General features: G+C 42.7%; 1 protein-coding gene across 2 annotated transcripts in view; it reads right to left on the reverse strand.

The window, feature by feature from the left end:
• ATF6 (activating transcription factor 6) overlaps window positions 1-25,547 on the reverse strand; it is a 168,064-nt gene that overhangs the window by 91,337 nt on the left and 51,180 nt on the right. For both annotated transcript variants that reach the window (XM_075616811.1, XM_075616812.1), the window contains 7 exons: window positions 23,030-23,215; window positions 21,554-21,645; window positions 20,480-20,605; window positions 14,601-14,717; window positions 6,650-6,743; window positions 3,050-3,114; window positions 2,452-2,554 (listed from right to left, as the gene is read on the reverse strand). In XM_075616811.1, the coding sequence (XP_075472926.1) occupies window positions 2,452-2,554; window positions 3,050-3,114; window positions 6,650-6,743; window positions 14,601-14,717; window positions 20,480-20,605; window positions 21,554-21,645; window positions 23,030-23,215 (783 nt within the window). The remainder of the gene's footprint in view (window positions 1-2,451; window positions 2,555-3,049; window positions 3,115-6,649; window positions 6,744-14,600; window positions 14,718-20,479; window positions 20,606-21,553; window positions 21,646-23,029; window positions 23,216-25,547) is intronic.

Consider the following 25,547-nt stretch of genomic DNA (forward strand, 5'->3'; position numbering starts at 1 on the left):
AGCGCTCCACAGGAGCACAGAACGCCATCTCCCCTAGAAAAGGAGCAGAAAGCACATTAGTATCATTGGGACCCTGGAGTGCCAGACCTCATGATGTGGTGGTTACTTCATGGGGCACTCAAGGGGTTTACAATACATTTATAATCAAAGCAATAAGCAGCTCAGTGCTAATGTTACTGCCTATGAAGCACGTGAACCAAGTTTGAATTCTGGTGTCAGCTCTCCATTTGACTTTGGGCTAAGTCCATGTATTTCACTGTGCCACAGGTACAAACATTAGATTGTAAGGTCTTCGGTTCGGTCACTGTAGTCATGTCATGGTGGTGTTCCATGATCCACTGACAAGCAGTTCATTCTCTATTTTCATTAAAGTGCCTGGTGTATACTTGAAGAACAGACCTGTGAGGTTTCATAAGCACTGCACGGTATAATGTCTTCAGGTCCGGGAATGGCTGTTAAAAGTTTAGTTACATTAAAGTGAGATCATGTACCTTGTCTGTTACCAAGCGGCATGAACAATGTACCCTGGGTTATACCAGGGGTTAGACAGATTCTGTGCTGAGACGTTGTTTGCATTGTCAGGGGCTGCTGAAAGGACAGAGGAGCTTGCCAAGCTTTTAATGACAAAATTCCAACCCTGTGAGAGACTAATAATCCCCTTGTTAGAAACCAGTCTGTTTCTCTTTGCAGGGAGCGATGGTTGTAACTGTCCCATGCTACTTGTGATACATTACCCTGTGCCCTGCTTACAAGGCTGCTGCTTTATATTTCAGTACAGCCGTGCCCAGCACATTAAAACAGAGCTTAAAGCTGAAGCAGCAGTCCCCGCTGATCGTTATTTCTTTGCATTTTATCTCAGATCTCTTCTTGCCCTTTCCAAGGCTGTTTTTACTTTTTAAATCTCACGCTTCGTTCAGGAGATATAAACTTCTAAAACAAAGGGTCAGGGAGATTAAAATCGTCATCCTGCAGCTTCCCATTGGACGGCCATTTAAATCCTTCTTAAAAAAACAGGACGTAATACTACTAACTTCACCGGTAATTATCATCATCTCGGGAACCCAGGGGTCCCTAGAGCTGAAAAATAGTGTTGTTCAGCTCTATAGGACCAACCGGTTTCAATCTTGTAATAAAAGTTAGATGTGGTTTCTTCTTTAAGTCTTTCCATGTAGATGAGGAACAGCTGGATATGGACCAAGATACAGATTCATGCACCTACAGTACATGTTTCAATAAGCCTTCACTTTGCTTTAATACGTTCAGTATATGAAAGCCCTGTAACATATCGCTCCCATGTACTTGATGGACTAAATACATTGAGTGATCACGTCATATCATAGCTCAGAGCAAAGGTAAATAGTTCCATTATTTGCAAATCCCACATAGGGAATACTGTGTAATGTAGGCTTGTCCATACACAGTGCTATTTGTCTTCATTATGTTCACTTGTTGGCTGCATAGAAGATTGTCTATTCTGTGTCTGAGTCTGACTGACATGTTCCCCAATGTAAATATTTAAAGAGAAACATTGCATTGAGACTGTGTCCTTGTCAGACTATGTCGCTTTGCTGCCGGGGGGTCCAGCAAGCCTGACTGACATCATTGCTTGCGTTGCTGGCCCCTCTTGCATTGAAGCAGTTATTAAACAGGCATTAAGGCCAATATTTACTAAGTGGTGCTATTCCATAAGACACTTTCTAGTGCCTGAAAACACCTTAAGGCGTATTCAAGTGAATGTGCGTAAGGTGTCGTTCCAGTGCTGGAAGCCGTCTTGTGGAACAGCCCGGCCTATGAAATATGGGACCAATTCATTTGTGTAGTTCACATAAATGCAACCGCACCTGTGACACCCTCTTTCCGCTTGCGGCTGCAGAGGCAATGTCACTGATATACAGGCATACCCCGCATTAACGTACGCAATGGGACCGGAGCATGTATGTAAAGCGAAAATGTACTTAAAGTGAAGCACTACCTTTTTCCACTTATTGATGCATGTACTGTACTGCAATCGTCATATATGTGCATAACTGATGTAAATAACGCATGTGTAACAGGCTCTATAGTCTCCCCGCTTGCGCACGGTTTCGGTACAGGTAGGGAGCCGGTATTGTTGTTCAGGACGTGCTGACCGGCGCATGCGCGAGATGCCGTTTGCCTATTGGGCGACATGTACTTACTCGCGAGTGTACTTAAAGTGAGTGTCCTTAAAGCGGGGTATGCCTGTACAAGCAAAAACAAAAAAGGCAAGTTATTCCCTGACCGTCATATCGGGCACACGTGTGCTGGTCCTTATCCTGCTTTAAAAGTTTAACATATTGGTGGCATTCATTTTGGGCCTACATAGGACTGAACCATTAAAGACGAAGGGTGTACGATAATGTGCAAGACCTGTAGGCACAAAAACACTGCCGGGAACCCAGTATTAGAAAACAATATCATTTTTGCACTCACTCTACGGAAGGACACCACGTAGAAAGTGTCTCCCCTTCTACGAATAGCTTCCAAGAAGTCCTGGTAGCTCCTCGGTGAGGAGTAATAAATCTGTAGCTCGTTCCTATCAAGCAAAAGGGGAAAAAAATATGAAAAGTTTGCTAAACAACAAAAGTTCTGCATTTGAATCTAATTCAATATCCGTTTCTCATGACTATGACCTCACTGACTACCCACGTTTTGACAAACAAACAAAACAAAAAAAATCTGTTTCCTCTGGGTTAGTTCTAGGCATATGAAGACAAGAAATCCATTGAAGGTTTTTTTTTTTGTAATATTACAATTATCCAACTTTGTTTTTTTTTTTTTTTTAACATTTTCAATGCACCATATTCATTGAAGGTATGTGGTTCATTTAATTAAATGAAAATAAGCTTCACAAAGAATAGTTTAATCGCTATCAGTGAAGACAGGCAAAGCATTCTATAGAGGAAAAGGTAGGGGCAGGGGAGGTCTGTAGAACTCTGATATACCCCTGTTTAAGAGCTTACCATTGGCTATCAACACCCAGGTAGCTGAAAAGCCAGAACTAAATACACACATGGAAATAAGGACTTACTTTGTGTTGGTATCTGTGTACTGCACTGTCACAAGCTGAGATGTACCACTTTTCTCTTCTGGCTTCTGCATAGGAAAAAATGTTTTTTTTTTTTTTTTAAACCAAAACATTATTTTGAAGACATGCATAAATAGCTATAAAAAACAGAATTGAATAAAAATACACCCACATATATACTGTAGCTAGTAAATAAAAGACATACAACACTACTAATAAACACTAATGCAGCGGTGCACACATTTTTGCGCCACCCTGCCTGCTTTCCTCCCCTGCTCGTGTCCTCCCCGCTCCCATACCTTGTCTCTGGCATCGGCGGCGTCATTTGACATCACGATGTCATGTGCCGTTGCCACTTGACTCCGCGTTATCATGGCGACGCGTCGCCAGAAGCCGCCGGAAAGGTGGCACACAGAGCTCTACCGCGCTCTGCCGGCATTTTATTTAAATGTTGTGGGGGAAAGCGCAGGGCCTCTGTAAGCACTGCCCCCTCCCCGAGAAAAATGTTGTGCCCCGAGCCGCCCAGTACTACTGCATTCCCTCATTCTCTCCTATACCGATTACTGCAATAATCTTTTATCTGCTCTCCCTGCTACACACCTCTCTCACTTACAGTCTGTTCAAAATGCTGCTGTCCAAATCATCTCGTGCTCTTCTACTGTATGTAGACTTATTTGCTGCTGACCTCCTGAAATCTCTCTGCTGGCTTCGTATTAATCTCAGTATAAACACAATTATCCTCCTTGCCCTAAATGCTCTACACTCTATTGTTAAACATTGTTCTTGTTAAAAAGTAGTCAAGCAGCTGCTCTTTTTATTTCGAAAGCATAGTTTAAAATTCAACTTTTTTTTAAAGAAGCATCTCATTAAATGACTCAAAATGCACTTGACCTCCCTGACTTTTGCTTTTCACACATGTAATTTTACTCCTACTGTGCCTATGTCTCCCAATATACCACCTTATTTATAAACATGTTTTACCAGGAAGTAACAGGCACACGGTGTTACTCATAAGGAGGTTTAATATGCCATAAAGTCCAACGTTTCGGCAGTCTAATACTGCCTTTCTCAAGGTGATGAGAAAGGCAGTATTAGACTGCCGAAACGTTGGACTTTATGGCATATTAAACCTCCTTTTGAGTAAGACCGTGTGCCTGCTTCTTCTTCTTTGTACTGGAACATTTGGGACTACAGGAGCTCCCCAGGACCAGCGCACCAGCAGCTAAGTACCCCACCTCTATTACCCTTGATATTGAGTGCATGTCTCATCCTATGTTTACCAGGAAGTAATACATTGAGAGCTGCCTCTCGTTTTCAAGTATGTCCTGGGCACAGAGTTATGATGACAATACATGATTACATTAAATGATCCAAAGGATATACATTCAATTTACAGACATTTCATGGGCAGTTAAGAGAAACTTATTATGGGCTCATGTAACAGTTACAGACAAAGTCAAAATGAGAGACAGCTGAAGTCTTGAAATTACTTATATTGAGTCAGTTTTTAGAGTCCCTGGTAAGTTGTTCCAGTTGTGAGGTGCAGGGTAAGAGAAGGAGGACCTGCGTACACCGTTGATGCTGTATAAATAACATTATTCGTACATATAATTCGTCCTTGTAAATGGGAACTCTTGGGGCAATTATCTACAGTATGTAGAATTACGTCAGCTCTGTACAGCCGTTTACGAAAAGGACCGTATGCTTTTAGAATGGAAATACTTTTACATATGGAAGTTGTCAAACTGTTAATGTAAGAGGTGCTGGTACTTTGACGCTGAAGAAGCTTTTAATCACATTGATTCCCTTGATTAGCTGGTAAATATTGTCACGTGTTTTCAATTCCCACAGAAAACTAAAGCAATCTGAATTGCATAGTCAGCCTGGCGCCCAAACTGGTAATGAGAATTTCCAACCAATAGTTGGGTATTTTCTCCCTGCTGCATAGAGCTGATTTTTATCATTGTGAAACCACTCTGGAAAAACAAAAACAACGCTTATATTTCTTATATGAAGCCAGACTCTAGCTTTCCACCTTCACCTGTGCCCTGACAACATAACATAAAATCCCGACAAGTGATGGGAACTTTCATCAATACAGCTATAATAAAAAGAATGCACTTTAAATAGCATGAATTACATGCACAATGAATCCCTGCTCTAGAGAGGAAAGGGGGGTTAAGTGACATGGCAAAAGCAACAAGGCTCTCATTTTGGTATTGAAATCAGGGTCATGTGCCTCTGAAATAGTGACATTTCTATCAGTTTGTTCTGTCTCACTTGCAAACAGCAGCTGTGCCCCCCCCCCAACTCTCTTTTCACTCATCTTCTATGTTTCCTCGAATTAAGGGTTTCATGTGAAAAGGTGTCTGTGACGAAATAGACAGCAAGGCTTAGTAAGAAGTTCTGCCCTGTTGCCTATTCTCATCAAGGGGGACCCCGACGGTAATGCTGGGAACCCAGATTTTTCCATTTTATTCAAATGTACTCTGTATTGTGTGGTGCCTCTGTGAAAGCAGTGGTACTGCTCTTCAGTCTCTCAGGACGCCAAGGGTTAACACTGTACTTGCTCTACAAGACAGCTATAAGCCCCTGGGGCTGTGTCAGGAATTATATGCCTGGGGAGGGGGAAGTCCATGTATGGGCATTTTCCTGTACCTGCCTACATCTAGTGGACTATGCTAAGGATAGGGATGACCATATTTGGGCATGTCATCTTGCCCATAATGTATTGTTGTGTTGTTTACTGTGTGATTAACTGTTAGCTTCGACTAATAAACCCCTGTGTTCCGTCTGGTGATTCTACGATCCCTGCTAGTCCGGTCAACCCTGATCGTGAGAGGGTCTCTTTCTGTTTTTACTCTTCTTTGTTGGCAAAATCTCAAACACAGTCCCACTTCATCTCTCACACAGGCTCATTGATCTTTTTTCCAACCTCTCTTGCTTTATACACGTCACCTCTGTTCGTGACCGAGCAAATGATTACATCATCTACGCCACTTGGTATTGTCTACTCACTACAGTAGTTTTTGTTACATGTCTTGCACATGTTCATTGAGATTTCCCAGCCTCCAGAACATTAGACATTACAGATGTTGTAAGTGCAGCTCAAATTCACATTCTCCGCTCCGTATGCAAACAATAACTCTGACAGTTTCACCTTTTACCTTCCAAAATTCAGAAATCGCCCTTATGTTTCAGCCTTCTGCATTACACATGACAAATTTGGTTTGTATTTTGAATTGTTTCAATGTACAGCCGTTCGTATACAAGCTCTCTTTTCATAGATGTCTTGATTGCCGCCTCTAGTATAAGTCATTTCAAGACTTCAGCTGTCTCACATTTTAATCTCGTCTGTAACTGTTACATACACCAATAAGCCTATGTTGTTATCTCTAACTGTCCATGAAATGTCTGTAAATTGAATGCATAACCGCTGTTCATTTAATGTAACCACGTATTGTCATCATAATTTTGTGCCCAGGACATACTTGAAAACCAGAGGTATTACTTCCAGGTAAAACATTTACGTAAAAAAATCTAAATAAAATGGCTAAAGTTGACAGTCAACTGAATTGCACTTAATGTCAGTTTTCATGTTACCTGCACTACTCGTGGTTTCTCGCTGCTGGTCATTCTTTTGGACTTTCTTTCCACCTCATGTCTGTGGACCCACCCACGCAGCTCCTGGTTTAACCTGTGGGTATAATACTGCAGGTCTATCAAGGCTCTCTCACATGCAGTCTTCCTCTTGTGACACAGACAAGTTCAGAATAAAATAAATAAGGCAGAAGCAGCTCCATAATATATCATTTTAAATAATCTGCATATGTGGGCTGTTAGATGCTAAGGAAATCGTTTACTTAGTACTATCTCGTTTATTTAAAAAAAAAATGAAACTTCATTATAAAAATAAATTAAAAGAATGCATATGTCTATAGCATAAAAAATGCCCCCATTGGGACCTTTATAGACCTACACATGTGAATATATGTTTATGCATACAGTAGATACTGTAGTGCTTACACACAACCAGAGCAACATTCTGACAAGGCTCCATCCACGCTGCCGCTGAGCGCGCGTTTAGTTCAGTGAATGTAAATCTGCACGGCCACGCTCAAGCAGCGCGTACGCTCTCCCAAGTTCGGCGCATGGGGAGACAGATAAAATTGATTTTGAAGCGCGCTCAGCAGCAGTCAATGCACACAGCACACGACACGCTTCCCCCCCCCCCCCCTTGCAAAATAATGCAGGACAGCCTGCGCTCATGCTTGGAGAGTTGGTGGGGACGCAGCATAAAGCAGCAAAACATGTGAAATCGTATGTTTTAAAAAAATAAAAATAAATCAGTTCTGTAATGTTAGATAAGTGACTGTTTTTTTTCCAATTATTACTATTAATATTATAATTATTATTATTAATATTAAACTGAATGCAATTTTGAATGAGTTCCAATATAGTGATTATCCTTTGTTTTCTATAACAGGGTTTCGCTCGCCTCCCCATTAGTTTAAGATCTTTGCAACACTTTCCTTTTTATGATAATTTCTTACCAATTTTCCCAGCAGTTTGAGCTGTAGGCAATGTTACCTTAGTAATATCAGGATACACTGTAGCAGCTGAGTTAAAACTGACTGAAGGATTGATTGAAACTGAAAGGTGGCCATTGCATTAGGCCCATAATCAGGATTTTTACAGATTTATAACAGGAGCACCAAACAATTGCCAGTCTATGTAAAAACGTAGAATTATACATTGTTGCATGCTTTACATATAAAAATAAGAAAAAAAGGGGGAATGTACGTTAAGTATACATTTATTGGGTACTAAGCTTTATAGCCCAAGATTTGCAACCAAGGAATAATTTTTTGTCATAAGATAGATATGTCAATCTTCAAATCGTAATTCCAAGAAAATACATTGGGAACAGCTGCCAAGCTGAGACACTGGGGGGAAAAAAAGATTTTTTTTCCACATAGTTTGGCTTGAATGTTGTGTTTTGCCTTTGCCTGTACAAATACAACGAATCGGGGAATATGAAAACTCAATAAATCACTTGGATGAACCTATGATCCAAGAATAGCTTTGTAACATCCAGCTCACAAAAAGAAAATGAAAAAATATGTATGTCCAAGTCACTGATGTCTTTCATCCGACATATACAGCTAAGAGTAAACTACATGTAATTTACTCACACTTTTAAATACTGGGCATGAGAAACTTATGAATATAGTATTACATGTACAGCAGGGCCCCGGGTATACGGCGGGTTCCGTTCCAAAGGCCCGCCGTATAGTGAAAATCGCCGGAAAGCGGATCCGGTGATTTTCAGTTCTGTGCATGCACAGAACGGCGTTTTCGCCGTTCTGCGCATGCGCGGCCTATGGTCTGCGCGCGCAAACTATGGTACGCGCGCGCAGACAACGGTCTGCGCATGCGCGCCGGGCGCAACCGCCCATTCTGCGCATGCGCGACTGAGGATCAAAGATGGCGGCCCCTTTCTCGGTGCCACCGTATCGGCGGATCGCCGAAAAGAGAAGCGCCGAGAAGCGGGGCCCTGCTGTACTACAAAAGCAGTACTTCCCAGAATTGGCAGCAATTTCCAACCATAATCCCAGAGATAACAACATAAAAGGTGTGGCCCATTTAGCCTCTTAAAAATATTTCAGCAAGATGCTGCACTCCTTGTGAAATTCTCCAGTAGCTTCTTGCTTCAACTAAGGGGTGGGTGGGTGGTTTTTTTGTGTGTGTGTGTTTTTTTTTTTCTGGGTGCGATTCCTGTATGATATGGTATAAAATTTATCAATTACAAAATAAATAAAATAATAATTTATAAATGATTATTGAATTTTTTTTATAATTTATAAATTATACCATATCATACAGGAATCCCCAGGACCTTTCATATGATAGTACCAATTCTCTACCTCTACACCACAGGGATTGTGTGATGCCACAGACTCCAAAAACAAACTTGACATATACATAGTACCAGTGCTGTCCATTGCAATGTGCTGTAGAGGTTAGGTATATTTATAGAGTCTGTTTTGTCACACCAAGCCTGTGGTTCGATTCCTGCATGTGTATTATATAAAATGTATTAATGTTCAATTCCCACATGGTGTAGGTGTGTGTATGTGTCCGTTAGCAATAAAGCATTGAAGTGAATGTTTAAAAAAAAAAAAACCCTCCTCTGCACTCCAAGCCTACGTAAGTGCCGCGCACGTGGACACAGCCCTATTAAGCAGGGAGAGGAGAGGCGGAGGGAGAGCTGACAGCTGCAAAGAGAAGAGAGCTGCAAAGAGAAGAGAGCTGCAGAAAGAAGAGAGCTGCAGATGCCAGCGAAATTTTATAATGAGGTCCCCGGTTATAACTAGGTCTCATTCTGTGGACCCCGAGAACCGCGTTATAACGGGAGACAGACAGAGTGTGAAAAATATATTTTATAGGGTGCACAGAGTGATGATAGAGGCGGGGGGGGGGGAGATGATGGCACACAGCAGCGGGCCACCAGAGTGAAGCAGACGAGTTAGGAGTTGCAAGGAGGTAGAGCAGGACAGCCGGGGAGGTGCACACCCCAGCGGTCTGACCCGAAAGTCTTTCTTACTTCTGGTGTCAATGCTGCTACATCGTGTTCCTCCCTGGCCATCCTGCTCTGCTTCCGTGCAACTCCTAACTCCTCTGCCGGGTGCTCCTCTGCTTCACTATGACGGCCCCCTGCTGCGTACCAAAATCTCCCACCACCTGCCTCTATCACCATCCTGTCCCACAATTAGGCATGAAGGAGGAGGAGGAGAGAGCTGAGAGATGTATGTATGTATATCTTTATTTATATAGCGCCATTAATGTACATAGCGCTTCACAGCAGTAATACACGTGACAGCCATATAATTCAGAGGTGTGCAAACTGGGAGGGGGCGCGGGGCTTACAGAGGCGCCGCGCACTTCCCGAAGGCACTTAAATTAAGCACCGGGGAAGCGGTGAAGGCCTCTGTAAACTCCCCTTGCCTTGGTTCAGACTGCTTCTGGAGACGAGTCGCCATGGCAACGCATCATGTGATGTCGAGTTGCTATCTGAACGGGGGGGATAGGGGGGGTGCAGAGAGGGGGACAGCCGGCAGGGGGATGCAAGAGAAAAATATATATTTTTTTAACTTTGAATTTTATTGGGTTTAATGAAGTAATACAGTGACAAAGCTGACATCCATTGTATCTTTTTCACAATAATACTGGTCAAATATTAACAACAAACAAACATCAACAAAAGGTAGGTTGGGGGGGGGGGGGGGGCGTCGGTCCATCCCTCAGGCAGCTATCATGCATCTCCAGCGGGCTCCCACTAAGCAGATCCCTGTGTGTTTGACATTTATCCTCCGAATATTAGGTACCTGTGAGCCTTCCTCTCCCCTGTAGTCCATTGGAACTCCTAATATCTGCTATACTACACACCCATCAAGCGAGAATGCATCTGCTGCAATCAAAGCCAGATGGGGTTTGTCTCTACCCCGGGGATGTCTGTCTGGGCCAACCAAGGCGTCCAGACTTTTAGAAAATTTACGCCAGAGTCATTAAACTTGTTAATTTTTCCATCTGGCACACAAACTTAATTCTATTCCTGATCTTGGGAAATGAGCAACCAGTTTGTTACCTGATTTGGAAAGACCCGGTGTTGGTCTATTTAGGAGAAACAACCACGGGTCCAGTAGGATTGTGAGGCTAAAGATCCTCTGAAGTCAAACTCTAATCATCTCCCATAAACGGATAATCCGCGGGCAGGACCACAGCATATGTAACAGGTCAGCGGATTCTCCACACTGTCTGGATACGTTTAATGGGGTTAGATACCATCGCATTATAACTTTATATGCGTTCTCCCTTTATGTTGTGCATATCAAACTCTTAGCTACCGCTGTGACTATTTTTGTGCATTCTTCCTCGTCTAAAACCTCGCCCCGATCTGTTTCCCACTGAGCCATATAGCTTAATGGTTCACTTTCGCACCCAAACCGATCACTTCTCTGTACATCTGCGATGTGAGTCCACTAGTGTCAGTCTCCATGAGACAGAGCTTTTCAAATGTAGTTACCTGAGGTTGGGGGAAAATTTTATTATAAAATGCTCTCATCTGGAGGTATCTAAAGAACTCAGGGTGGGGGATATCTTTATCTGATCTAATTTGGTCGAATGGTTTGATTCCTCTAGATCTCCAAGTCTATAAAATCCTTTTTGATTCCAAATTAAAAAGTCAATACTATTCACCCCTGGAGCAAAGTCTGGGTTACCCCAGAAGGGGGTCATCAATGAGCCCTTTGTGGTCAGAGCCAATTTAAATTTAGAGGCCTCCTAGATTGACAATAAGTTAGCCATTGAGGATAGCGGGATGATGGTCATTCTATGTTTTGATTTGGGAAACCAGATTAGGTTGTTTAACTCTAATGGGGAGCAAACTTCTCTCTGCAATGCCACCCATATTTTAAATTCTGGGTTTGTCTGTCATTGGGAAATTTGACTTAATTGTGTTGCTTTATAATAGGACATGGTACTGCTAGACCCCCGGCTAATAGCATCTTTTTAAAAATCTTTCCCTTTACTATCGTTTTTTTTACCTCCCCATATACATTTGGAAATTGCAGACTGAAGCGAGAGTATATCCTTCAATGGCACCGGTAACGTTTGAAACATGTATAAGATACGTGGGAGGAGATTCATTTTAATACTATATATCCTGCCTACCCATGAAATGTTATGAGCTGACCATTTCCGAATGTCTTCTCTTAAGGTTCGGATAACTTTGGGGTAATTTTCTTGATATACGCTCATATAATCTTAAATTATATATACCCCTAAATATTTAATATCCATGCATTGCCAATTAAAATTGAAATTGATCTCGATCAGTTTTTCTAAATCTATTGGGAGGTTTACATTTAGAGCTTCAGATTTAGATTGGTTAATTTCCCTAACAAGTCGAAAAGGTTCGGTAGAGAGGCAAGAGGTTTTGAAATAGTCAAAAACACGTGATTCGCATACAATGCCAGTTTTTGCGGTTGTGTGTTGATTTCTACTCTGATATATCCGGGCTGTTCCGAATTTGGGATGCCAATGGTTCCATACATAAAGTCAACAAAAGGGGCGATAGAGGGCATCCCTGTCTTGTGCCGCTTTTAATTTTAAAGAGCTCCAAGGGGAAGCCCTGGTGAACTACTTTAGCTGACGGGCCCAGATATAAAAGACAGGATAGCGTTACTCACTTGTTCTCCGAAACCGAAAGCTCCAAGTGTGGCTTTTAAGTATGGCCAGTCAATCCTGTCGAAAGCTTTTTCTGCGTCTAGACTTAACATCATTTCTGGTATCCTTTTTGTATTGGCTATTTCTAACAGATCAATGATTCATCGTGTGTTGTCTGCAGCTTGGCGATCCTTAATAAATCCGACTTGATCTGGATGTATTAGTCTAGGCAGGATGTGACTTAATCTATTGGTCAACAGTTTAGCGTCAATTTTGATGTCTGTATTTATCAGGGAAATTGGTCTATAGTTCTTACAATCTAGCGGATCTTTTCCTGATTTGTGTATCACGGAGATGGACGCCTGGAGCATCTGTTCTGGGAAAGCGGCCCCTTCCAGTATCGCATTAAACATCCGAAGGAGGCAGGAGATAGAGACCCTATGTCTCAAAGGGGAGTATCAGAAGGGCTTAATCTCTGAGGTATACAAAATATTGGAGGCAGCCCAATCCCCCCCCACCCACTCCTATATGCAAAAGTGGAGCGAAGACCTGAACACCCCCATAGACCTGGAGGACTGGGAGGATGTCTGGGAGGCTGCTACCAAAACATCAATTTGCTCAGTCACGAAGGAAAATATCTACAAAATCTTATTCCAAAGGTACCTGACCCCGAGTAGACTGAGCCAGATCTACCCAGGCACCTCCGACGTGTGCTGGAGGGGATGTGGTCAAAGGGGTGACATGTCCCACATTTGGTGGACATGCCCGGAGATCCAGAGATTCTGGACCCGGATCCAGAGCCTCCTGATTGAGACTTTGGACTTAGAGGTCCCCTTGGACCCCCTGACCTACGTGCTGGGGAAACCAATTGAAGACCTCCCTGCCCCTATAGCTAGACTTACATCTGCGATCCTTACGGCCGCCAGATGTTGCATCGCTGCGGCCTGGAAGCAAGTTAAGGCCCCCTCCAGGAGAACAGTAATTACAAGGATAGACGGGTCATAAACATGGAGAGACTGACAGCCATGCTGAGGCAAAAAATACATCAATTTTATAGAACCTGGGAGCCTTGGCCGGGGTCGGGAGCCCCGATACTGGTGCAAGCCCTACTGCAACACTAGAACCCTTACTACCGAGGGCCGAGGCGCCCCTCCCCGCCACAATCCCCCCCTCCCCCACCTCCCCTCACCCCTCCCCCCTGCTTTTTCCCCATGTCGTTCCCAACTATCTACTCGCCCCTCGTCATCCCCTCTCTTTTCACCACTGTAAATGGAAAAAAGGTTTATTGTGTGTCTCCAATTGCCTCCCTGTTATGTGCCTGTAATTTGTTTCTTTGACAAACTGTTCTGCCATGTTGTGATTGTTATACCTGTCAGTGCATCAAAAGACACCAATAAAGGAAAAATATTTAAAAAAAAAAAAAAAACAGAAAATGCTAAAAGTATTTTTTCTTACTACAAAACTGATTTATTAAAAAAACCCACACATGCAGGATATTGCATGAACTGCAGCTTTAAGTACATTTTCACTTTACATACATGCTCTGGACCCATTGCGTACGTTAATGCGGGGTATGCCTGTATTGGTCTTGATTATTCCGTTATAGAAAGTTCCAAATGTAAACATTTCACTTTGTTTTTGCTAAATGTATATGTGGGAGTATTGTCTTAATGAAAGCAGCAAGCCCCCCTAACCCCCTGTCTTTACAGCATTGGAACCGGAAGGCCCTTCAGAGACAAATCATGCTATTTTCAGCCTCGGGGGCTCTGGAGTGCCCCATATACTTACCTGTGTAGTTACCAGTATTACTTCCTAGTTTTTAATGGGGATTTAAATGGCCCTGAGATTTGTTGGCCATTTTGTTTCCTCTGGAGGGAGATTTAAACCCTGCAGCTTCACCTGTAACTGGGGGTCCGGAGCCAAAAATACCACTATTCAGCTCCTAGTTATTATCCTGTAAAGAAAATGGGGGGAAGGGGTGGGAGGGGGGGGGGGAAAGAGGGACGACAAAACGAGTAGGGAGAATTGCTGCTTTATTAAACTACTTTATTACATGCTTTTTTCGCCCACTTCTTCCCCAGCATACCTTCATCTGTCCAACAAGATCGTGTAGAAAACCACTGCTGTAGGGTATACCTTAGAAAGAGGCTTGAGAGGTGTTCCTTAAAACACTTTTTACAACTCCCTACAGTATGAAGAACTTTGGTGTTGGCCTATCCATAGAAACCACAACCTGTAATTAACATCTTACTGGATCCCTCCCACTATGTGATTGCAATATTCTGAAAAAGACATTAAGTAACAAACAAGCAGTTTGTATACTGACCTGAGGGACTCTGTTCTGTTGACGTGTGGTCGGCAAGGAGAAGGAGGAGGGATATACAACAAGGCTTCCTCCTTCATTACCATCAATGCCTTCTCGTTAGAAATGTAACGTCCATGCCTGGGGAGAACAGAAGAAATGTGCTCTTAGAGGTGCAAAATACATTGCAAAAGGACCACGCATGTTGCATAGGAAGGCAGTAGAAGTACAGTATTGAATATGAGAACAAAATTATAATAAAAACAGGAAGATATGAGCTTTGTATAACTGGAATACAACGATAGTAATGGATGGTATTACCTTTCCACCTATGATATGACAGAAGTCAGTTGTCTGTTTTACTGTCCCTGTCCTGTGCCATGCACTGCTTTATATACCCCAAGCTGAGTGATGTCATAAGGCATAACAGTGACATCAGCAAGTCACACTTGCTATGCAAGCTCTCTAGCAAAGGGATCTGCCTACAGCTCCGGACATATGTTTAAAAATGTGGTCTGATACATGCATACATTTCTTTTTGTAGAAGCCCACACATTCTGTGTACTTCAAGTGTATATATGTAACACAAACACCACAAAGACATAAAACCGTATATTAACGTGTAAGCTTTTCAAGGCAGTCTCTTTTGTTTCCAAAGTTTCCATTCCATATGTGGTGCAATTGTCCTCGTATCTTATTATAATTCCCCGTACGGTAAGGTCTCCGGTGAAGCATTGCATGCACAAAGATGAACACATACACTACATGCAAACATAAATAAATATATAAGCACATTTTTTTAAAGATCATATTGGCTGACAATTAGTCTTTGAACTTCCTGGTTGAAATGCTGCATATTATAAGTTCCATGCATGCAAAAGACTGTACATATTACCGCGGTCCTCCCTATAGAAGTTTGCTGTTGGTAAAAAGATCTCTACCTATAGAAAAACAAAAACAACGATTCCTGCGCTCCTACCAAATAAGCTAAAATAATAATCTCATGAAAAAGGGTTATTTAGTTAAACCCTTTGCCCAAAGCGAGATAAGCCTGCACCCCCGCCAAAGCATAACCGATTGCAGGTACCTACACTGAATATATGTAATTATTGTCCCATGGACTGGTGAAAAATGTGAGAAAGCCCTGAAGGGGTTACATAAAGCATATGCTTTTGTGAGCAGTGCAATTAAAAGCTGGCCAAAGCCAGTATCATACAGTAGTTACCTTACTACGTGGGTGCACAAATTCTCTGGTGTGAATATAATACAATACAGCTAAACCCCGTTATAACGCGTGTCGCTATACCGCGATTCGGTTATAACGCGGTTTTCCCGTGGCTCCCGTTTAAAAAATAAAAATAAAAAAAAATTTACATTTAATTTTTTTTTTTTTTTTTTTTTTTGCACACTGCACACACTGCACACACTCACTGCACACACACTGCTCATTGCTCACACTGCACACACACTGCACACTGCACACACACTGACACACTGCACACACACTGCTCATTGCTCACACTGCACACACTGACACCGCACACACACTGCTCACACACTGCTCATTGCTCACACTGCACACACTGACACACTGCTCATTGCTCACACTGCACACACACTGCTCAATGCTCACACTGACACACTGCTCATTGCTCACACTGCACACTGCACATTGCACACTGCTCATTGCTCACACTGACACACTGCTCATTGCTCACACTGCACACACTGACACACTGCACACACACTGCACACTGCACACACACTGCTCATTGCTCACACTGCACACACACTGCTCACACACTGCACACACTGACACACTGCTCACACTGCACACACTGACACACTGCACACACACTGCACACACTGACACACTGCTCATTGCTCACACTGCACACACACTGCTCATTGCTCACACTGCACACACTGACACACTGCTCATTGCTCACACTGCTCATTGCTCACACTGCACACACTGCTCATTGCTCACACTGCACACTGCACACACACTGCTCACACTGCCACACACTGCTCATTGCTCACACTGCACACACACTGCTCACACACACTGCACACACTCACTGCACACAGCCCTCACAATACACTCACATGTCAGCAGCCCACCCCCCCCCCTCACGTCAGCAGCCCACCCCCCCCTCACATGTCAGCAGCCCACCCCCCACCTCACGTCAGCAGCCCACCCCCCCCTCACATGTCAGCAGCCCACCCCCCCCCTCACATGTCAGCAGCCCACCCCCCCCCCTCACATGTCAGCAGAACTCACATGTCAGCAGCCCAACCCCCCCTCCCTCTTGCAGCAGCAGCAGCAGCAGCAGCAGCAGCAGCAGCAGCAGCAGATCTGGCTGGGAGGACACAGACACACGTTGCCACGCATCGCAAAACCAGGAGGCTGGGAGGAAGAGGGAGGGGGGCTGGTCTCTGTTTTGGGGTCACCCCTGTGCCCTGGCTGGGAGTGAGGGGGGCAGGTCTCTATGGGGGATCCCCCCTCCCTGTGAGGGGCAGATGAGGCTGGACAGAGACAGCCCCGTCCACTCCCAGAATGCTTTGCTTCTAGCAGCATCTGGCTCCGGTCCCAGCTTTCCTCCTGGGGGCTCCGTCTCCATTTTGCAGCCTCTGCAGCGTTGTACTTGTGACCGTGAGTACAACGTGCGGCTGACATGTAACCCACCCTCCTGCACCCAGAGAGGGGCACTGCCCTGCGGGGGCATACCTCGGGGGTGGGGGGGAGGGGGTGGGGGGGGAGTTGAGAGGGAGGGAGGGGGCTGAGAGGGAGAGGGAGGAGGGATGAATCGCCGCCATTTTTTAAAAACTTTTTTTAAATTTATTTATTTAATTAACTCCCTCCCGATCAGGCGCGCTGCGGCCATTTTTTTAAAAAAAATTAGCGCGACCCCGTTACTAACGCGGTGGTCTCGGGGTGGACCCCGAGGACCGCGTTATAACGGGGTTTAGCTGTATAATACAACTTACATATATTGCTCTTTCTGTCAGCCTTATACACTCACCTACTCTTGGAGGGTGATGTTCAGACAGACACTGAAGAGTGATATACCTGTACTAATGGGAAAATTGGTAGGGGCTCTTTCCTGAAGGGAGGAGACATACACCTCCAAGGAAATGCTATGTAAAGCAGATGAGCCAATAAACCTACCCCTATGATGTTTCAGAGACACTATAATAAAATGCCTTTATGGAGTGTGCAGCAAGGAAAAGAATTGGCCTAATATTTATGAAAGACTGTACATATTACCGCGCTCCTCCCTATAGAAGTCCTAAAAGTCACCAAAAGAAATTGATGTGAGGACCACTCACACATAGCCGAGTGATATTGCACTATATATCCTCCACACCTCTGATCACCCCTATCCCTCACCCTTCCCTTCCCTTCCACTCGCAGCACTGATTCTGCTTGTTTATCAACATAAGATTGGTATCAGAACAATATTGATTGTTTTTATCTCTTTTTGCGCTACACGATTCCTTGTTATCACGTGCCATTTGAGGATCAAGGGAAGATCCTTCTTCGGTTGAGCAGCAACACTGATTCGGGCCAGTATATTACTGTTTTTGTTTTTTAGGTCAGCCATACTTTACATATTATCAAGAGCATTTGAGTCATTGAGATTCACAACTACTTACAGGGAGTGCCCAGCTTTTCTTCAGATAATAATTATTTCAAGTCAGTCCTATATGGGAGGGGACTCCATCAGAACTAATAAAAAGTACAGTGGGTAAAAAAGGACAAATGTAGTAAGCGGGGTCACTCCATCAGACACCTTCTGCCACCGTAAGACACATTACAGCCTAGGTGCCTCTTGGTGCTCGAAGGTGTATTATAGAACTTCGCAGACATGGCCCGCAACTCTCTACCTAGCAGTGTTCAGTAGACAAATGCACAGATTTGTCATCTTTCCTACATAACACAGTTCTCATGATGAATGTACCAACACTGGAAGTGGGTATGCACTCTCTCTACATCTGCTGAATTGATATATACAAATGATGTAAAAGTAGTAAGGTTTCTGTCCACTGTGGACCTTCTTATGGATGATATTTAGAGGTGCTACAAATATATCTTGCAGACACTTATTAGGGAGTTATTCATTCATTAGATTTGGAAGGACGGCTACTACTCTTTTTTTGGCTACCCATATCCTATTTGATGCTCATCCACCTCCTTTATCCAGCAAACAAAGCTTCCTGGATGTTAGGGGAATGCGCCTCAAGGTCATGCAGGGCTCAGGCCCCCACGTGCTACCCTACTGCTCTCCTGTGATCAGGGAGCAGGGAACACTTCATTCATCAGTCCAAGTTGTATTTCCACTTTGGATTCAGCTAAGGTTGGATATACAGCTTTAGTAAATGCTATTACTTTCAGGTAATGTGTTGCTCCTTGATGCAGTCGACATGGCATTGGGCAATCTCTGACATCCTGACCATTGTTCAATGGACAGAAAAAGCCTTCAATTGTTGCATCCTCTGGAGTTCCGCAGAGCTGAGAACTCCAGAGCACATGTCCTTTGGCGGAGGAGCGTTGTATTGCTTTGATTAATTGCGTCTGCACTCAACTGACAAACTCCATTACAAGAAGAGTTTTTGCCCGGCTTTGTTCTACCAGCCAGCAACCGCAAATTTAAAATAATACAGTATCTTACAACACTGCTGGAAGCAAAGATAAATTATACAGTGGATGCAATATGGACTCAATTAGCAACTGGCTAATGCGTTCAATGTAACAGCATGCAAGATACTGCAGCCATTTCTGGCTTCCCTCAAATATAACCACAAGAAAATGATTGGTTATTAAATTTTATGGTTGTATCGCCTATAAACCCCATACTGCAAGAGAGGGAGGTCAGCAATGAATTACTCTCGTGAGGGTGCAGACTGCATTACAGAGCTATAATACAAATGTCTTCGGGGAAGAGCTGCACACAGTTGGTGATTTTATATATATATATATATATATATATATATATATATATATATATATATATATATATATATATATAATAAAAATAAAAGCATAAATATACAACATGCATTTTTAAAGCCAAAGATTCTATTGGCTGCCATTGAGGGCTGCAAAGCAATGTCCAGCTCCCATGGAAGCAAAGGGGTTAAATTGGACTCAGTTTAAGGCCAAAGTAATCCAGAGAACACGGTGAGGATTTATGACTGGGGCAACAAGACATGAGCTCTTAAAATATAGATCTAAAAAGCAGCCTCTAGAAATGTATGTCACGAACCACCAGCATTGGAGGGTTTAACAGGTCTGAGCGTTGGATGTTTCTTACGGTGTATAATAATGTTTGTAACTGTATAGTAATAACTGGTTATCTCAAAAACACGAGGGGATCTTGAGAAGAAATGGACTGTTGCGTTGAGCACCACTGTACCATTTTCAGAACGCATGCACATGGCCCCGTTACTGAGAATAGCACATGTACCAGCTGCCCTTCGCTCCCACTGCTCTCTGAGAAACATCCCATTTCCTTTCAGGTCTAGGGAGTTTCAGAGCAATGCAAGTCCTGTAATAGACATACCTGAGCTGAGGTGAATGGTATCATAAAAGCAGATTGTTATTGTTCTTATTAAACATATATTTCTTTGGTAATAGTTGTAAAATATAGGTTTCCGCTCCACTGATTTAAGCGAGACTGGCTGTAAATGAGCAATAATGGTTATTGCACCATTGTGAATATGCCCCGTAATATCGTAATTGAGCAGAACCTATAACGGTCCTGCTATGCTGTTTTCGGAGAATTGCTATGGATATTTAAGCATATTCATCCAGCTTGTATTGGTCTACCACATACAGCCCAGTAAGCACAAAGGAAGAGCTATCTCAAAATAAAAAGCAATGTACAAATGTTAGTTACCTGATATTCTCTGGTAATTTCTTGGCTTCCATATTCTCATCACCAGTTGAGAACCCAAGAAGGTGTCTGTTGTTGCGGATAGGGCCAATCTCCACATCATAGGGGCCTGGGTTAGACTCCAAAAGACTAAAAGAGGCAGAGTATACAAACGTCAAACATCTCTGTGCAACCAGAATAGAAAATAGCCCATACTTAGGCCTAGATCCACATAGCTCCATTATACAGGGCTCATAACATATGGTTATCAAAATAAGTAATGGACATTGTGTTCCTTGAGGTTAACGCAAGTCCACAAAGCTAATTATATGCAAAAACAACAGGTCATTGGTGCACTCAGCACAGCCTTGACACCATGCTAAGTTAGCACTGCCTCGTATTGGCTTCAAATAACATGACTTGCATTAAGTCTATCTTAACTAAAGGTAGCATAAGCTCCTGCAGACCCTAAAATATGTGTTTGACAGGGTAGGAGAGTAGGGGAGGGGGGGGGGGGGGGGAAGAGGTTGAGAGAAAAAGAGCAGGGGGGGGGGGGTTAGAAACATCTGTGCACAGTGAGGAGCATGTCTGAGATACCTGGGAGATATACTTTGCGTATCCATATTTAACATATTTAACCAACTAAAATTAGCATATTTCTCAGGTGTGCTCCATTTTGTGTTCAGGTGTCTCTCCACGTGTTAACTTAAGTTAATGTCTAATTAAGTCAAGTACAGCATTTTGCGGGTCTGCGTTTTAAAAGGTTCTGGCCACTTCTGATGAACACACAAAGCCCGCTTGGTTTCCGTTCAGCATAAAACACACCTTGTTTGAAAAGTTCCAGAATAAAATGACTGCAAGTTAAATGTTTTTGCCAATGTTGACAGATGCTCCATATCTCAGGGCAACAAAGACATTGATTATAGATTATGAAACCCAAGTTAAAAAAACAGCAGATAAAACATTTGTAGGGTGCCTGCTTCAATGAATATGTTACAAAATGATTCTGCTGTTTTGGGTTACCATTAACACAAGTGCCGCACAGATACAGATACTGATCTAAAAAAAAAAAAAAAAAAAAAAAAAAAAAAAACTTACCTCAGTGGGTTAAAACTGAGCATTAGAAATGCTGCCACCATCATCAGGCAGACGGCTCTTCTCTTTGGTGCTGTCACTTTGAGCTTCTGATTCTGCAGCAGAGGAGATATTGAGCTGAATAGGATAACTAGCATAAAAATGAACCAATAACCCGCTTGGTAAACATATACTTGCCACTAACAAATATACTGTTCCGGTAACTTGTAATTTGAAATTCACACTGTGGTCTACCCAAGATGAGACCAACCCATGATCTACAGAGGTGCTAAGGGGCATGCACACAAAGCCATTATGTTCCTCATGGCCCAGTGGCTCGGGTGGGGCAGAATACACAGTGATTTGCACAGAAACCTCTCATCGGGGGGTTAGCAGCCTGTATTAGTTGGGCTAATGCAAGGATTTGCAAGCTCTGGTCCAGAAATGTTCAGAGATATCAGAGCATTCCAGTAATTAGTCACTGGATTGTGGCTTTTCTGCATCATCACTGGTCTACTAATTTCGCGACTGAAATCAAACAAATGAATGGCTGTTGCCACAATCGTTTACAGGAATCTGGGTCGTAGAAACATAGAAATTGATGGCAGATAAGAACTATTTGACCTACCCCGTCTTTCCAGTGATTCCATTATGTAACATTGTTTGGAGTTAGTACTTTATAGCAACACAGCATGTTGGTAATTCAAATGCTGGTTCCCTCATTGCCTTCAAGCAATTAAGGACACGGAGAGTGGACACATGACCAGATTCTTCCAAATATATGTTTATTGCAAAAAAGGATAGTGGTGTTATTTTTCTTTGGCACTTTTATGTATTAAAACAGAAAAAAAGTAACTACAGAATTAAAACCAGGTGGAACGTGCTATTTTTGGCTCCGGATCCCCTGGTTCCAGAGACACTTACTAGTGAAGTTACCGGTATTACTTCCTGGTCTCTAAAGGGATTTTAAATGGCCGCCCCACCGGAAGCGGAAACCGATGTTGTTGCGACTTCCTATTCGTCAAAAATTGGGCAGATTTTGTTTCCCCTGGAGGGAGATTTAAGCCCGGTAACTTCACCGATATTTCAGAATTTATGGGGGGGGGGAGGTTTACCCTGGAGATGAAAATGGTGCAATTCAGCTTTGGGGGACCCCCTGTTCCTCCTTATAAAAACAGGGGTTTTAAAAAAAAAGGGACTGGGGGATTGTTGCTTTTAAAATAAATATAAAAACCTGAATATATTCCTTTATTCACAGAGCTTCAGGTACAGTGGCATAATAAGAGAAAGATTTGCAGTGCATGTTAAACATTAGATGTGTGAGCATTGCTGGCGCCAACTTGCCTAATAAACTTCGAACCAGAGGCAAAAGAAGGAAGAACCTTTTCAGCTACATTTTACTTACGTGGGTTGGCGTTATTAAATGAACTTGATATACATCATCCTGCGGCCCGAGATTAAGTAAATTACCGAGCATGGAACCCCTTCCCCGTCTCTCACCTCGGACACCACCTCCTCCAGAAGTTTCTGCAAGGACCCGTTTTCTTTCTGAAGTCTCTCGTTCTCAAAAAGAGCTGCTCTCAGGCGAACTTCCAGCCCCTGCATGTATTCTTTCTTCTTCCTCCTTGACTGGAAAGCCGATTCACGGTTTTTAATCATCCTCTGCTGCCTCCTGATCACATGTATCTGTTTGGACAGCAAATTGGATGGGAATTATTACTTTCTGTTCTCCATTACAGGATTGACACAGAACGGATACACAAGGGCATTAAAGAATAGAAGCTAGTAAAAGCCAACACCGAAACCACAACTGAATTGACAGCACATTTTGGGTGAATCTCCTTAATATTAGCCTGCTAAAGCATTGTTAAGTACACGACACCACCACTTCTTTGCTCAAACCTATTATCCAACAAAAAAAAGGAACATTTACTTTGGAGCTCTGAAAAAAGTAGCTGCGTTTACACATTTTGTTTCCGGTATTGCAATTGGATAATGTATTATTCCAAATCAAGGTATCACATAATACTAATCAACATTTCAGTACAAACTTTCAAGAGTTCTGCGCACTCGCTCAGGTCATGCAATACCGATTTACCAATGTTTCTGTGAGGTTGACAGATCCAAAAAGGTAACCAAAAGAAGAGAGAAGGTAGAATCAGAGAAAATGGCAAAGGCAGAGAGAAATGGTAAATAATGTCGTGTGTGTTTATTTACCATTCCTCTGTCACTCTGCCATATACCTGCTATACAGGGACAACATTACCATTTCAACCACAAATCTTGCCTACAAGTGGCTTAAGAAATGGACGTTAGCCCTTTGGTGGAAAAGTACTGATTAAAATAAATAAATAAATCCCACCACAGCTTTATCTGTGCTTTAGCAAATACATTTATTTACTGTGGTTCTCATCTGGCAACTTCTTCAGCCAAGAGAACACTACCTTGTAAGTCCATTTGGCTGGAGAAAGAACGTATTGGCACTCTTGCTGCCAAGTATTTTCATCCAGTTCTGCTTCTTTGTAGTGTGCGCATATTGATGGCTTTTCCATCTTTTACAGTTTACAGTGAACAAATTTAAATAGGAGAACATGTGTTTTAGTAAATGGAACACATTAGGGAGCCAACTCAAAATGCCACATCATAAAACAGTGGACAACCAGATCCAACGCACTATAAATGCCCCGCACCTTAAACAGCCCCATTTGTAATTACTTGGATATATATATACGAATTATATGTAAGAATATTATAACAGATGAATATGACCAATTGGATCAGAAAACTGAGTTCAGTGGCTTTTAATAGAACTCTTCTTTTAAGATCTACTGTAGAAAGACACCACTCTAAACTATAATGCTTTGCTTTCACTGGGTGTGAGAGGAGAGTATAACAAAAAGAAGAAATAATGGAAGCAACATATGCAAACTTGACACTGACACTCTATGGACCCATTTATTAAAACTTGGATATAGTCCATGCAGAATCGTCTAAACGGCATGCCACAGTTGTAGATGCAGCCATCACTATGTTGGCCGCAGAAAAAAGAAAATGAGCATGTTGGAGATCCGTCCCCAGATAGAGCTGTTGTGCGTGACACAATCGCGGAGGTAGTGATGTGGGATTGTGGTCTGCACGCTATCCTTCTATGCGTTTATCTCTGACATGTTTGTGAGTATATTTGTATCTTATTTGGATGTATCGTGTTCAATAATTATAGTACTATGAAGCATTATTTGTCCACCCTCCTATGAGGGCCCACACTTTACCATACGCCACACACCACACAGTTTGACATAATTTTGCCAGATTAGGGGCAATATTGTCCGAAAACTAACAGTTCAAAATCTCACCTCTCTCAGGTGAGCAATATAGAGCATTTGCAAGAAGGGGGAGCGGGAGAGGGAGCGTGCTCATTCACATATACTTCCACACAAATTAACCAATTTACCGCATGCTTAGACAAAACACACCAAGTAATTTTAATTCATCTTGCATATTATTTATTTGTATACTAACTGAAAAACCCCAGCGTTGCCCAGGAATTCTACGAAACCAATCTCATTCCTCTTCTCTCTCTCCCGCTCATCACTTTCCTTTATGATTTCCCCAATTCTTTCCCATTCTTACTTTCCCCTCACTTGTCAACTCTCTGTCTTTCTTTCTCTGTCTGCTTTCTGTCTCTCATTATGATGTCACCAGTATGATGTCACATGTCCGATATATACAGCCTACCAGGTACAAGACCCAGTAGCTAACTTGCCTAGAGAAATTGTAATAACTGTAATAACTGATACAATAAAGAATAGAATGTAATGAAAAGTTCAGTCCGCGCTCTGGCTCTTTAAACTTGGAGTGTTGGTCCCTCTCAGTTCTCTTGCTGCTTCTGTGTTTATGAGGTGTCTCCCCCACCTCCAAATGTGGTCTCCACCGGAACCCCGATGGTGATACCAATATCAGCAAAACAAGAAAAAACACAAAAGCGCACCAAGATGAGAGATAGATATTGTATTAGCAA

The sequence above is a fragment of the Ascaphus truei genome, chromosome 10 (genome assembly GCF_040206685.1).
Source record: "Ascaphus truei isolate aAscTru1 chromosome 10, aAscTru1.hap1, whole genome shotgun sequence".
Classification (NCBI taxonomy): Eukaryota; Metazoa; Chordata; class Amphibia; order Anura; family Ascaphidae; genus Ascaphus; species Ascaphus truei.